At 36.0% G+C, this 15,414-nt stretch overlaps 1 protein-coding gene across 2 annotated transcripts in view; it reads right to left on the bottom strand.

Annotated features, from left to right (window-relative positions):
* The window catches only part of LOC133802146 (cold-responsive protein kinase 1-like), a 28,368-nt gene extending 13,762 nt beyond the window's left edge, over positions 1 to 14,606 (bottom strand). The window contains exon 1 of one of the 2 annotated variants that reach the window (XM_062240417.1): positions 14,098 to 14,606. In XM_062240417.1, coding sequence (XP_062096401.1) covers positions 14,098 to 14,486 — 389 coding nt within the window. In that variant the 5' untranslated portion in view covers positions 14,487 to 14,606. The remainder of the gene's footprint in view (positions 1 to 14,097) is intronic. The other variant, XM_062240418.1, reaches the window with a different exon arrangement.
* Between the last annotated feature and the right edge of the window lie 808 nt (positions 14,607 to 15,414).

Below are 15,414 nucleotides of genomic sequence, written 5' to 3'. Positions count from 1 at the left end.
TTCAGGCAAATTTTGCAAGTTTGTCTCTCTGCGGAGGTAATAGAGGTTAAGGTCGTACCAGTCGCTATTTCAGTAGAGATGGCCGATCTAACTATGGTGGATGAACTTATGGACATGGAAACAAGTTGATTTGTCAATTGTGTGGTCGCCATGGACACACTGTTCAGAAATTCTATCATCGATTTGATTTCAACTATACTGGCACTTCACCTTCCCTTGATTCCTCCTCATCAAGTGCTACTGAATCACCTCAAGCTTACATCACAGAGTCACACATTCCTAATGCTTTACCAAGTCCTTGGTTCTTGGACAGCGGTGCTACCAAGAAACTATAAACTCTAATCAGTCTATAATTCTCAAAGAAATTCTTCATGTGCCAAATGTCACTAAAAACCTTCTTAGTATATCTCAATTTACAAATGATAACAATGTAGTCTTAGAATTTGACTCTGCTTGTTGTCTTGTTAAGGACAAGTTCACTAGGCAAGTACTTCTTCGGGGTTCCCTCAGTGAAGGACTTTACAAACTTCATGTCTCATCATCCATTACCAATGTTGTGTCCAATTTGAAGTCCGAGTCCAACACCAAAGTCTCATGTACTACTTTAGCTTTAAATTGCACCACCACGAGTAATCCAGTCCATGATAAGTCCAAAATTTCCTATGTTTGGCACTGTCAACTTGGTCATCCTTCCAAGTATTTATTAGCTAAAGTTCTTTCTGTAGTTACACCTAAAGTCAAATGTACTACTAGTTATTTCTGTGATGCATGCCAAATAGGCAAATTATATCAGTTCAGCTTTAAAAGCTCAATCAATAAAACTACTCACCCCTTTGAGTTGATACACTTAGATGTTTGGGGCCCCTCATTTTACTCATCTCTTGATGGCTATAAGTACTATGTTAGTTTTGTTGATGATTTTACAAAATATGTGTGGATTTTTCCAAAGCAAGCAAAATCTGAGGTTCAAGTAATTTAATGCTTTTGTTGAGAGAATGTTTCAGTCAAAAATTAAGAGTGTGCAAACAGATTTAGGAGGCGAGTACCGACCACGTTATACATTGTTTCAAAATATGGGCATTGTTAGGAGAAATTCCTGCCCTCACACTCATCAACAACAAGATCGTGTAGAGAGGAAACACAAACATATTGTTGATATTGGTCTCACAGTTCTTGCTTAAGCTAATATGCCTCTCACATTTTGGTGGGAAGCTTTTGCCTCTGCTACTTACCTCATAAATAGACTACCAACGCCCATTTTTGGTCTTATTTCACCTTATGAGAAGCTGCTTCCTAATGTCCCAAATTACAATTTACTCAAAGTTTTTGGTTGCTCATGTTTTCCCTTACTCTGGCCATATCAAAGTCACAAAGTTGCCTTTCGCTCTTCCAAATGTGTCTTCATTGGATACAGTTTGTCTCACAAGGGATATAGATGCTTGCATCCTAGTGGTAGAATCTATGTGGCTCGAAGCGTCACCTTCAATGAAACTGAGTTTCCATACTCTAATCTCTTTAAACCACCAGCTACTTCTCACACAACCCAAACTCAGTTTGTCGATGTCAACTCATATCAAGTTCCACATGTCGCTACTTCACGTGTCTATCTCAATCCTTCCACTCCCACAACCACCTTTTCAGTTTCAAATCCCAATCATAGTAACCCATCACCTATTATGTCCCCCACCTCAAGTTTGTCACCATTAATGCATTTACCAGTTGAGTCTTCCATGTCCACACTATCTTCTATCGACACACCACCATATATTCCCATTACAGACTTACCAATACACTTGCCCATTCCACCAGCCACACAAAACAATCAATCTATGGTCACTCAGTCCAAAGTTGGAACTTTCAAGCCCAAAGCATATCTTGCTCAAACTTTAACTGAATTAGAAACAATAACTGTTAAACATGCTCTTGCTAACCCTTGTTGGAAACAAGCTATGCAGAATGAGTTTCAGGCTATGGAGAAAAACAACACTTGGACTCTTCTCCCAAACACCCCTGAGATGACCGTTTGTGAACAATAGGTGGATTTTTCGGGTTAAACACAATGTTGATGGGACTGTTAATCGATACAAAGCTCGCCTTGTAGCCAAAGGCTTTCAACTAACTGCTTAGTTAGATTTCTTTAAAACTTATAGCCCTATTATCAAACCATCCACTATACGGGTGATTTTTACACTTGCCTCTACTTTTGGATGGGATATACAACAAGTATATGTTAATAATGCATTTCTAAATGGACAGTTTACATGAATCAGCCACAAGGCTTTGTCAGCTCACAATACCTTACTCATGTTTGTAAACTCAATAAGGCATTGTATGGTCTTATACAAGATCCACGGGCTTGGTTTGACAAGCTCAAACATTCATTGTTACTGTGGGGCTTCACCAACTCCAAATCCGACACAAGCTTGTTCTTCTCTCGCAGAAATGGAAAATTGTTGCTTATTTTGGTTTATGTCGATGACATCCTCATCACAGGTGATGATTCAACACAAATACACAATCTTAAAATGGATTTGAACCTGCATTTTGCGTTGAAATTTCTTGGTTCTGTGCATTACTTTCTCAAGTTTGAAGTGTATCTAGATGCTACATGTATATACTTAAATCAGAGGAAGTATATATCCAAGACTTACTGCAGAAAACAAACATGCACTACTACATAAAAAGGCTTTTTAGGACTCGCGGGGCGCGAGTCTTCTATTTGAGAGCCTTAAAAATTGATATTTTTTAGGACTCGTGTTGCGAGTCCTAAAAGGAGTAAGTGGCGGCGCCACCACTCCACGGTGGCCATTGGGTCTAATTTTTTAGTGGGTTTTGAAGCCCAAGATGCAAGGAATATGGTGGTTGTGGTGATTCATCTCGTGGTGGCTCGAGGTGGCCGAAAAGTTGTCGAAAAGTTTGGGAAAACCCAAAATTGCATAAACTTCGACGAGTACTTTGAGGGTCTTAGGTCGCGTGTAAGGGGCTGAGCTCCAGGGATTGGAGGTTTCGGGGGGCGGCGGGTGGCGTTCGGCGGGGACAGCAAGGCGGCCATTTGGCCATGGCAAAGACGAGCTAGAGAGAGAGAGAGAGAACCGATGAGAGAGAGAGTGATTTGAGTTATTTTTGTGTTTTTTTTTTATAATATTGAGTGATTGAGGGATTGGAGGGAATTTGTGATTTTTTAAAATTCAAACTTTTAGGATACACATAAGTTTTTAGGGCTTGCACAGCTTGTCCTAAAAAGTTGAGGAGGTGTTTGTTAAAAAAAATTCAAACTTTTAGGACACACATAGTTTTTAGGACTTGCAATGAGTATCCTAAAGAGTCCAGGAGGTGTTTGTTAAAAAAAAATTCAAACTTTTAGGAAACACGTAGTTTTTCTGACTCGCTCCACGAGCCCTAAAAGAAATTCTTTAAGGACACACAATGCGAGCCCTCAAAAGTCTAGAAGTTGTTTTTAGGGCTCGCATCTAGGTGAGTGCCCTAAAAAAGTGTCCTAAAAGGGTGTTTTTGTAGTAGTGATGTCTGAAGCTAAACCACAACCTACTCCCATGTACCCAAGCACCAAACTTAGTCTTCAGATTGGTACTCTCTTAGCTGACCCAAAAGTTTATCGAAGTGTCATAGGAGCTCTTCAGTATCTCACAATGACAAGGCCTGATATAGCTTTTGCTGTTAATCACCTAAGTTAGTATCTAAGAGCACCTACTACAACACATTGCTCTGCTTGCAAAAGGGTCTTAAGATATCTAGTTGGTACTCCAACTCTTTGCCTATGTTTCAAGCCAGCCTCTGTTCGGGATCTTCAAGCGTTTACTGATGCTGATTGGACTGCCTGCCTAGATGACCGTAAGTCTACTTCAGGGTATTGTGTCTTCCTTGGTGGTAATCTAATCAATTGGTGTTCCAAGAAACAACAAGTCATTGCTCGGTCTAGCACAGAGTCCGAGTATAGGTCGCTTGCTCTAGCTACTGCAAAGTTAATTTGGCTACAATCTATTAGGGGTGAGCACGGTGTGGTTTGGGCGGTTTGAACACTTTTTAATACACCACGCCACAAGTGTGGTTTAGTAACTAGAACACACCATGCGGTGTGAATTGGTTGCACCAAACCGACCAAACCAAACCATTTTTTGCGGTGTAGTTTGGGCGGTTTTTCACGGTTTGTGTTAAAAAATATGTCATAATAAAATTTAAATTTTAAAAAAAATATTAAATCCTTAGTTCATAACAAATCCTTAATAAGTTCTAAACAACATCACAAGTTATCAATTAGGTTCAATGAAACACAAAAAAAATATACAAGTCTCCCATATTGGGTAACTATAAAAAATGGTATATATGTAAAGTTTTTTTTTTTAATATATTTGTAAGTATGCGGTGGAAACCAAAATTTCACACCGCCAAACCGCGCACCGCACCGCACCGCACGGTTTAGGTCAAATACAAACCATACCGAACCATTACACTTTTGACACCGCGGTTTGCGGTGTAGTATGGTGCGGTGCGGTCGGTCACCGCGGTTTGTCGGTTTAGATGCTCACCCCTACAATCTATCATCAATGAGTTGGACATTCGGTTACATTAGTGTCCAATACTTTGGTGTGACAATATGGGAGCTGGTTCATTAGCCTCTAATCTAGTTTTTCACGCACGAACAAAACACATTGAAATCGATCTTCACTTTGTCAGGGATCATGTTCTTGTCAAGCAGCTTCATGTTCAATATATTGACTTTGCTCACCAAGTAGCTGACTTCCTCACTAAACCATTACACATTCCTCAATTCAATATCCTTTGTAACAAGTTATCACTTAGTATATTCCCGTGTAACTTGAGGGGGATGTAAGGACTGAGTATATGGCTGAGCACAATAGTGAGTCACCAATTCTGTTACAACTGTTTTATACCAGACTCTGGTTGTTCATTAGGTGTCCTATTAGCTACTGTAACTAATTCGGTTGTAACAGATTTCTGAGCTCTTTAGCTCATGTTATATATATTGGAATGAGTCTCAACGTTTAGGATTGAGCTCTTCATTTTCTTCATTTTACTTCTCTCTCTAGTTTTACATTCTTTCAGCCATTGTTTTCTCTTGTTCTGCTCTTGAGTTCAGTGAACTCTTACAATTTTCTAAAACTATTTTCAAATTTGAGATTGAAAAACTAAGCCAAAAATTGGAAACAGAAATATCACGTTTTCCCTTTATTGAATCCTAAAACTCAGAAACTCTATTATCTTTCTTTCTCCCCTCACATTTCATTTCTCTTCCTTCTCTTTTCCCTATTCACAACTCTCATTCTTCTCTTTCACAGCTCCTAATTGAAATGGTCTCCCCCTCTCAATCTAGTTCTGATATATTGTCGCTCTCAACTAGAAGGTTTTTTACGCTCTGTTTAATTCTCATATGGGATATGGGGTTTTGTTAATTCACTTGGCATATGTTTTGTGAGCCTTGAATTTCATTGTTTATGGTGCTTCAATAGATTAAAATTATCATAATTATATCTGGGTTTGAAGTGTTTGATGGGTTTACCAAGATTTGTATAAATAATGGCATTGGGGCTGCATGTTCTGTTGTTTCAGTGTCAGAATTTATTGAAGGTTAATAATGGATTAGATTTGATGAAGGTTTAGTGGAACTTCAAGACTTTTTCTCTTTTGGAAAATAACTAAAATTATTGCTCCTTATTGTTCATTCATAGAACTTTGTACCAAGTTTTTTCAATTTAAAGTTGAGTATTTTCTTTACCTTTTTGGGGTCTTGTTTTTAATCTATGTTTTGCTGGGTGGTGTTGGATTTTATATATATATATATATATATATATATATTCATAATGTCACATATTCATGCTTTATAAAAGTTTTGTTTTGGCCTTACTTTTTCTCTTTTGTTTCATGTACATACGTAGACATGTATATATACTATTGTAATTATGTGAAGAATGGATATACAGTAACAAGAAATATGAAAAATCCCCAGCTCAAAATGCTCCAACAAAGAAATAATGATGAGATGGTAGAGAGATCTGTGGAGACTAAAGGTGGACCAAAAAATTCAAATGTTGTAGTGGAAGGTGTTCCACAATTGGATTCCAGTGAAGTGCAAACTTAAACATACAGGTATGGATGTCCAACATGCTTGTTATCCTATTTTAGGCCCTGTGGGAGAGAGGAAATAAAAAAGAGTTGGGAATGTATAGTATGGGGTGGAATCAGTGCAATGGGCTCATCTTTCTTACTGCAGCAAACCTGATTGTATTATGAAAGATAATCCCACGAATAGCTAGGTGTAATGGTGTTTCATTTATCTTTTTATTGCAGCAATATTGTTAATTAATGCTATTAATTGTAATTTTAATTGCCTTAGAAACTGGCTATCAAAACTGTTTTTGGCGATATCAAAACTCAACTTATATTCTGTTGTTGTTTTTATTGAATTAAGAGAGTTCCAACAAAAGAAATTTGGCTAGCTATTTGGCACGCTCACAAGCATTGACACTACCAAGGTTATATGGTTTTAGTCAAATAATGATAATGACTTTCTAGTTATTGTGGCGATACAAAACAGTAGTATATATGAATGAAATAATAGGAAAAATCTGAGTAAATTTTATTGAAATTGGCTGTGAAATTTGAGAGAACATTTTTAATATTAAATTAAAATAGTTTTTAGATTCAGCTGAATTCATCACTATTGTTATATTTTTAAATTTTCTACCAATCAAACATTCAATTTTTTAAAATTAAAAAACAGTCAGTTTGTGAAATTAATAAAGGAATTAATTCAAATACTAGTAGTTTGAATGAATTTAATTTTGATTATAATAATAATAATAAGATACCACTATATTAAAAAAAACAAATTATATGGGATTATAATTTTAAAGAATTTATCATTAATAGAACTTGTATATATATAAAAAAAAAATGATGCAACTTAACACTATTTGCCTATTTATTAACGGCATAGATATATGACATAAAAAAAGAATGAAGAAAAAAACTCGTGCGAAAAGAGAAAGTGTTGAATCTTCCTACGAGTGCAACGTCATATATTATATAATCATATATGTTTGTTTTGAAACAAACATTTTTTTTTTAGAAATATCAAAAATTGATTATATTGTTGGATACATGTTATTAAATTTAATAAATTGCTTGTTGTAGTTATTAAAATTAAAACACGTTAATCGAACATCTTAGTTTAGTTATAATAACATGCCCAAAAAATTATTACTTAGTTTAAATATTATGTTATTATATATTTATATGTAAAACAAAAAAACAACATTTTTTTAAAGTGCACCTTAAACTTTATGTCTCAATAAATTAAAAACAATGAAATGGGTAGTTTGATGATAATGGCATAGTTGTAACAAAAATAAAAATTATAAATAATTATTTTGTAAAAATAGACATGGTTTAAAAGAAAGAGAAGAGTAGAATAGTCTTCCTAGAGTAGAATAGAGTAGAATAATGGTAGTTTAATTCTTGTTTTTTTACATATAGATGGAAGAAATATATATAATAAATATTTGTATTATACAAATTTATAATTCAAACTGGGTTTGAAATAATAATAAAATAAAAGATCCATTAGAAATTAGATTAAGATTAATACTTAAAAGCCACCATTTCATAAAGACACATCTTTTTCTTTTTTATTTTAGAGTAGGAATATTAATATTCATACATATACAAGAATATAAATCATCTTTTATAAATAGTTAATTAATTTTAAGTTGAAAATTCATGAATATGTATTGATAAGTAGTGTTAGTCCTTACTGTACATATTCGTCACTTGTAATTATACTTAGTATTGCTGTGTAATTATTGTTAATATAGTCATTATCTATTGTACAGGTGTCACTCTATTATAGCCTCACTATTGAGTATAAAGCTCAAATGATGTAACTGTAAATATTGAGTTGATTATTCAATTGAATATTTTTCCATCAATACTCTCTGTTTCTCTCCCCTCTTTATGGTATCAGAGCTATGGCAGAACACGATCTCTCTCAACTTTCTACAGGTCGCACTCCTGGCACCCAAACCAATCCAAACACCTACCTCAATGATGCAGCTCCTATTACTCAATCCTCCTTCCCTTCAATGAATCAATCCTTCTCTGTCAAACTTGATGAGAATAATTATCTCATCTGGAAAAATCAACTACTCAATGTGATTATGGCTTACGGCCTTGATGGCTTTGTGAATGGAACTCATCCTTGCCCTCCAAAATTTTTTCCTGAAGATTCAACTATCATCAATCCCGATTATACCTCCTGGAATCGTTACAATCGTCTCATTATGTCATGGTTCTATTCCTCTCTCACTGAAGCAATGCTCGGCGAAATTGTTAATTTCACTTCGGCCCACGAAATCTGGAATGCCTTGGAAGAAATCTACTCCTCTTCCTCCATGGCGCGCATCTCTAAAATTAGGGGTAAACTCCAAACAATCAAAAAATCTGGTCTCACCGCTGCTCAATACATTCAACGCATTAAAGGATATTGCAATCGCCTCGCTGCAATTGGGGAGACTGTCTCCCGCAATGATCTCCAGGTCTACTTCCTTGAAGGTTTGGGTCCAGCTTATGACTCCTATGTTACTGGTATCCTCAATCGATCTGAGAAACCGTCCATGGAAACACTGTACAACCTCTTACTCAGCTTTGATTATTGCATGGAACGGCACAATAGTGAGGATCTTCAGAGCTCCCTTCAAGCTAATATTTCTCAGTTGAATACTGGCAAAAAAAATTTCCAAATACCCATATCCGAATACTTCTCATACACACACCAAACCTTACTCTAATCAACTCTCCTCACCACCATCACATTTTTCCCCACCCAATTCCTTCTCTGGTGTACTGGGCTCTCGACCTGCTCTTCCAAACCCTTCTACAAATAGCTCCAAAATGCCTCACTCTCGTCCCTCTTGTCAGATATGTGGCAAAGTGGGTCACACTGCCAACATATGCTACCATCGTACCAATTTGGCCTATGTTCCTCAGGCTCCTCGCAATTTTAACACCATGATTAACTCACCAATCACGCCTTCGACTCCCTTCTCTGGGTTTATTGGTCATGACGGTTCCTCTACTCAATCGGCTCCATCCACTCTCTCTACAGCAAACTGGTTCATGGATTCTGGTGCTACTCACCATTTTACTCCGGATTTTCAGTTGATGGATCGGGCTTCTCCTTATCATGGGTCTGAGCAGGTTCAAGTTGGTGATGGTAAGTCCCTTGTTATTTCTCATATTGGTCATGTCTCTTTACCCTCCACATTTTATCCTCTCTCCCTTAATCATGTTTATCACACTCCTGGTCTCACAAATAATCTAATCAGTGTTTCGAAATGATGTCGTGATAATAATGTTCTTATTGAATTTCATTCCTCTAACTTCTTTGTCAAGGATCAGGTCACCAAGAGAATTCTTCTCACGGGGGTGCTTGATCGTGGTCTCTACAAAGTCCGTCCCTCCTTATCTTCCTCTTCTCCTGGTTCAGCCATTTCATGTCTTCTCACTCGGACTCAAGAATCTTCCCTTTGGCACAATCGTCTCGGCCACCCCTCTTCCAATGTTCTTTCTCATGTTTTTTCAGCTTGTAATTTTCAGAACAATGTTTCTTCTCAGTTTTCATTTTGTAATGCTTGTCAAATGGCTAAGTCACACAGATTGCCATTTTCGTTGTCTAACTCTAGAGCGACAGCTCCTTTTGACTTAATACATAGTGATGTTTGGGGTCCTTCCCCTGAATTATCTGTTACTGGGGCTCGTTATTTTGTATTGTTCATTGATGATTTTAGTCGCTTTTCTTGGATCTATTTCTTACAAGCTAAATTTGAAGTATTTCCTACCTTTCTTAAGTTTCAAAAAATGGTTGAAAGACAATTTGATACCAAAATTAAACGTGTTCAAAGCGATTGGGGTGGTGAGTTTCAATCTTTAAAATCGTATTTTGAGTCTCTCGGCCTTGTCCATCAGCTCTCTTGCCCGCATGTTCCTGAACAAAATGGCCGTGTTGAACGAAAAAATCGTCATGTTGTGGAAGTCGGTCTATCTCTTCTTGCTCACTCTCATACTCCTTTAGCTTATTGGCCATATGCATTTTCTACTTCCATTTACCTTATCAATCGCCTTCCCACTCCTGTGCTCAACAATCACAGTCCCTACTTTACTCTTTATCATAAACTCCCTGGTTATAGTCTTTTGCGTGTGTTTGGCAGCTCTTATTTCCCTTTCTTACGACCCTATAATGCCCACAAATTACACTTTCGATCTCAAGAGTGTGTATTCCTTGGCTATAGTTCCCAGCACAAAGGCTATCTTTGCCTTTATCCTTCCACAGGTCGCATTTACATTTCTCGTCATGTCATTTTCAATGAAACCTCTTTTCCATTCGCTTCCTCTAGTTTCTCCTCTTCTTCACCTCCCCCTTCTATCTCTCCTTCTGTTCCTCTTCTATCTCCTCATGTTGCTTCGCATCCCTCTCCCTGTCTTCCGCCTTCGTCTCCTTCCGTGTCTTCCGCTGTTCCTTCTCCTTCTTCCTCTTCGTCTCCTCCTGCGTCTTCCTCTTCCTCTCCATCTTCTGTTGCTCCTGTTCCTCTAGTGGTTGAGCTTCATGACCAATCTGAGAATGCCATTGTACCACCTTGTAATGCTCATCCTATGATTACGCGTGCCAAGGCTGGTATTCATAAGCCTCGGGTTCTTTTCAGTGTGATTACTGATGCATTTTTTGAGCCCTCTACTTTTAAACAGGCAGCAAAGTTTGACCATTGGAATCAGGCCATGCTCACTGAATACAAGGCTCTTCTCGCCAACAAGACTTGGCATCTTGTTCCTCGGCCTCCCAATGCCACTGTCGTTGGTTGTAAGTGGGTTTTTCGGGTTAAACTCACTGCTGATGGTCAGATTGATAGGTACAAAGCCCGGCTGGTGGCTAAGGGTTATCATCAACAGGAAGGGCTTGATTATTTTGAAACCCTTAGTCCCGTTGTCAAGCCAGCTACCATCCGCATTGTGCTGACTTTAGCCATCTCTGAAGGTTGGTCTCTTAAGCAACTTGATGTGCAGAATGCGTTCTTACATGGAGACCTTTCTGAGACTGTGTATATGCAACAACCTGCTGGTTTTATTGATCCAGATTTTCCTGACCATGTTTGCTGCCTAGACAAGGCTCTATATGGGTTGAAGCAATCACCCCGTGCTTGGTACAACAAACTTAGCTCTTTTCTCTTGTCTTGGGGGTTTGTCAATTCTACGGCTGATTCATCTATGTTTCTGTTTCGGGCTCCATCTATTTTCCTGGTATTGCTAGTGTACGTGGACGACATTATTTTGACTGGCAACAGCTCCTCTGCCATCTCTTCTCTTCTTGCTGCTTTCCAGTCCCAGTTTGCTATTAATGACTTGGGCCAGCTTCATTTTTTTCTGGGCATTCAGGTTCATTCCACGCCTACTGGTCTTCATCTTTCTCAGCACAAATACATTCAGGATATTCTTCACCGTGCTGAAATGCTTGACTCCAAAGACTTTCATACACCTATGTCCACGACTTCCGTTCTTTCTGCACATGCTGGCACTCCCTTACCCGATGGCACTCAATACCGGAGCATTGTTGGTGCTCTCCAATATTGCACTATCACACGGCCCGACATTTCATTTGCAGTTAATCGGGTCTGCCAATTTATGCACTCTCCTACTGATTCGCACTGGCAGGCCGTTCAGCGTATCCTCCGTTATCTCAAGGGCACGGCTCATCATGGTCTCACTCTTCAGTCTTGTTCTGACTATAATCTCACCTGCTATACTGATGCAGATTGGGCATCGTGTCCTGACGATCGTCGTAGTACAGGGGCTTATTGCATTTTTCTTGGTCACAATCTGGTTTCCTGGCATTCGTCCAAGCAGAAAGTAGTTTCCTGTTCAAGCACTGAATCTGAATTTCGTGCTCTTGCTGATGGCGTTGCTGAACTCTCCTGGGTGCAATTTTTGCTTCGTGATCTCTGTATGCATCAGCGCGCAACTCCTGTTGTTCTTTGTGACAACATTAGCACTACTTATCTCACTGCAAACCCGGTATTACACACCAGAACCAAGCACATCGACATCGATTTTCACTTCATCCGTGAGCGTGTGGCCTCCAAACAACTTGTTGTTCGATTTCTTCCTTCTGAGGATCAACTGGCTGACTGCCTTACGAAGGCTCTTCCCTCTGCCCGTTTTCTGCAACTTCGATCCAAACTCACAGTTTTTCACCGACCTATGAGTTTGCGGGGGGATGATAAGTAGTGTTAGTCCTTACTGTACATATTCGTCACTTGTAATTATACTTAGTATTGATGTGTAATTATTGTTAATATGGTCATTACCTATTGTACAGGTGTCACTCTATTATAGCCTCACTATTGAGTATAAAGCTCAAATGATGTAACTGTAAATATTGAGCTGATTATTCAATTGAATATTTTTCCATCAATACTCTCTGTTTCTCTCCCCTCTTTATGTATTGATCTCTCATAAAATTAGCCAATTTTGTCATATCGGATTATTAAGAATAATTTTTTTTTGTTCACTCTGAATGCTTTTCATTTCATTTATTTTTGAGCTTCAAGTTTTGTTTTAATTTTTTTTTTGTCATTGTTTTGGATCGTAACAAGTTTATTTGTCCTTTACCTTATGATGCACTCAATGATATCATTCTATCTTCACAAGATATTAAAACCATATATATTTTTTTGTATAATTTATATATACATTATACAGTTATGTTCCTAGAAATTTACTGATAGCGATTTTAGTCTTTAGAATTTTCTTGAGGTAGAAAACTTTTCTAGGGGAGAGTCTACTTGAATGGTGTCCACACATATAAATATAGGTTTTGAATTTTCTTACATATAGCTGCCACTGGCAAACTGACTCACTAGCTACCACACAAAAAATTGAATATATCTTACAGATTACTTTTTTCCCTAATCAATTTTTATCGTTTTCCTTATTTACACCGCTTTCATGTGAAAAAAAAAAAAAAACACTAAGACTGAAATTTCGTCCAAAATAAAATAATAAAAAGAATGATTTTGCAAAAATATATATAAATTAACATCATTCTCTCTAATCTTGATCCAAGTAATAATAAATAACATATATTCTTAAAATGAGTTTATATTTGTTCGAAGAATGTGTTTTGTCTCGTTACCTCATTGGATCATGTATTTTAACAAATTATTTTTTAGATTTTGTGTTTTGTAAAATTGTTCAAAAAGATTCATAAACCTGATTTTGATTAACACAAAATTGAATATAACAACACATTTGTTAAGCAGAATAATTATGTTTTTTTTATGAGTTGTTAGTTTGATGAATTATTTGTAATTTTAGTTCAAATTTTTTTTATTAGAATCGAGTTCAGAGTCTATTTAAATAATTTTACAAAACACATAATCCAAATAATAATTTATCAAAATACAGAGTCCAAACAAATAATTAGACAAAACACAATGTCAAAAATTGTATAATCCCAAATTTAATTAAAAAAAAACTACATTAGAAGTTCTCAATTTTTAATTATTTGAAATTTTCTCTATTTTTTTGTGTATACATTTTTGACCTTATATTTTGTAAAATAGTTCAAATAGACTCATAAACTCAATTTTGATGAAGAAAAAATTAAACATAACAACATTGTTGTTAGGCAGAATAATTTAATTTTTGTTATGAATTGTTAATTAGGTGAATTATTTGTGATTTTAATTCAAAAAACTTTAACAAAAATCGAATTTATAATTCTATTTAAATCATTTTACAAATCATAAAGTTCAAAAAACAATTTGTCAAAACTCTAATCGTACAAAATACAGTTCTAAAACAGAACCCTTTTTTTCAGTAAAAATTCAAATTTAAAGCTCAATTTTTTTTTTTTTAAAAAATGACAAATTCCATAAAAATAAACTTAAAATTATAAATAACCCCTCAATGTTTATGTTTATGGTGTGTTCATTTTTTTTAAGTTTAACGATGGATTCAATAAAATTTATAGTTAATTGTGTTAAACAACAAAAAAATAATAGTGATAATTACCTGAGTAAGCAGCCGTCGTAAATGACGCGAGCACCATTGGCTGCGGCGCAATTGCGAATTTGCTTCTCTGCGGCTGCAAAGCAAGCAGCGCAGTCGGCTGTGGAGAGGTAATCCCTGCACTGCGCCATGGCATAAACGGGGTCGGATCCCCGCGCCTGCTGCGCCGTCGCGAAGCGCTTATCGCCGCCGCGGAGCTGTGCCCTGAGGTCGGAGAAAGTGGCGTTGAGATTGGCGAAGAAATCAGTGAAGTCCGTGGCATTGTACTGGCTGCATCCTTGGTTCAACAGTTTGGTTTGTGGATCTGCGGAGCTACTGATCGGTCCCAAACTCAGCACCTGCAGCCATAACCAGTACCACCCAATTATTATTACTACAGGTTTTGAAGCCATATCCCTGGGCGAATTAAGTTGTAGTTTTACTTTTTGATCTTAGATATTTACATATATATTCCAAACTCTGAATTTGTGACATGAAAAATATTGTTCTTTTCGATATATTTATATATTATATATATCTATACTATATATATATAAATATGCGTGGATACGAGTTTAAAGTCATCCTTCTTTTTTGTTTTTTTTTTCTCAATTTGTTTTTTCTGTTAAATAATATCTCTATACTATATATATATATATATATATGCATGGATAAGAGTTTAAAGTCATCCTTCTTCTTTTTTTTTTCTTAATTTGTTTTTTCTGTTAAATAATATATATATTATATAAACTGAATATATCATCTTATTCGTAATTGTATTTGTACAATATACATTATATTATATTACGTATACTAGGTCATCTTTCTTTTTTGTTTTTTTCTTAATTTGTTTTTTATGTTAAATAGTATATATATATATATATAATATAAACTGATTTATATTATGTTATTCTTAATTGTATATGCATACATTATATATATTAAGTCTACGGGGGTATTTTTCTTTTTTGTTTTTTTCTTAATTTATTTTTTCTATTAACTAATATATATAATATACACTAATTATATGATGTTCATTCGTAGTTGTATATACACAATATACAATATAGTATCTATATATAAATTTAGTATGTATGATTATATTGCATTTAGTCCATTGCATTTATATAGTAATATAATAAAAGGCTATCATCATTTATTGAATATTAATACATACGAATGCAACGTGGTTTAATGCATATGTGAAAGTTACACGTATTGATAGGCTTGTTGCTCGAGTCATACTATGCTGGTGTGTTGATCACACATATACGGTCATCCTTCTTTCTATAAACAAAAAATAAATTATTAACTGTGAACTATTTATTTATATTATTATAT

This window comes from Humulus lupulus, chromosome 9 (genome assembly GCF_963169125.1).
Source record: "Humulus lupulus chromosome 9, drHumLupu1.1, whole genome shotgun sequence".
Classification (NCBI taxonomy): Eukaryota; Viridiplantae; Streptophyta; class Magnoliopsida; order Rosales; family Cannabaceae; genus Humulus; species Humulus lupulus.
Note: the sequence above shows the minus strand (reverse complement) of the source record. Positions and strands in the feature narration are given on the sequence as shown.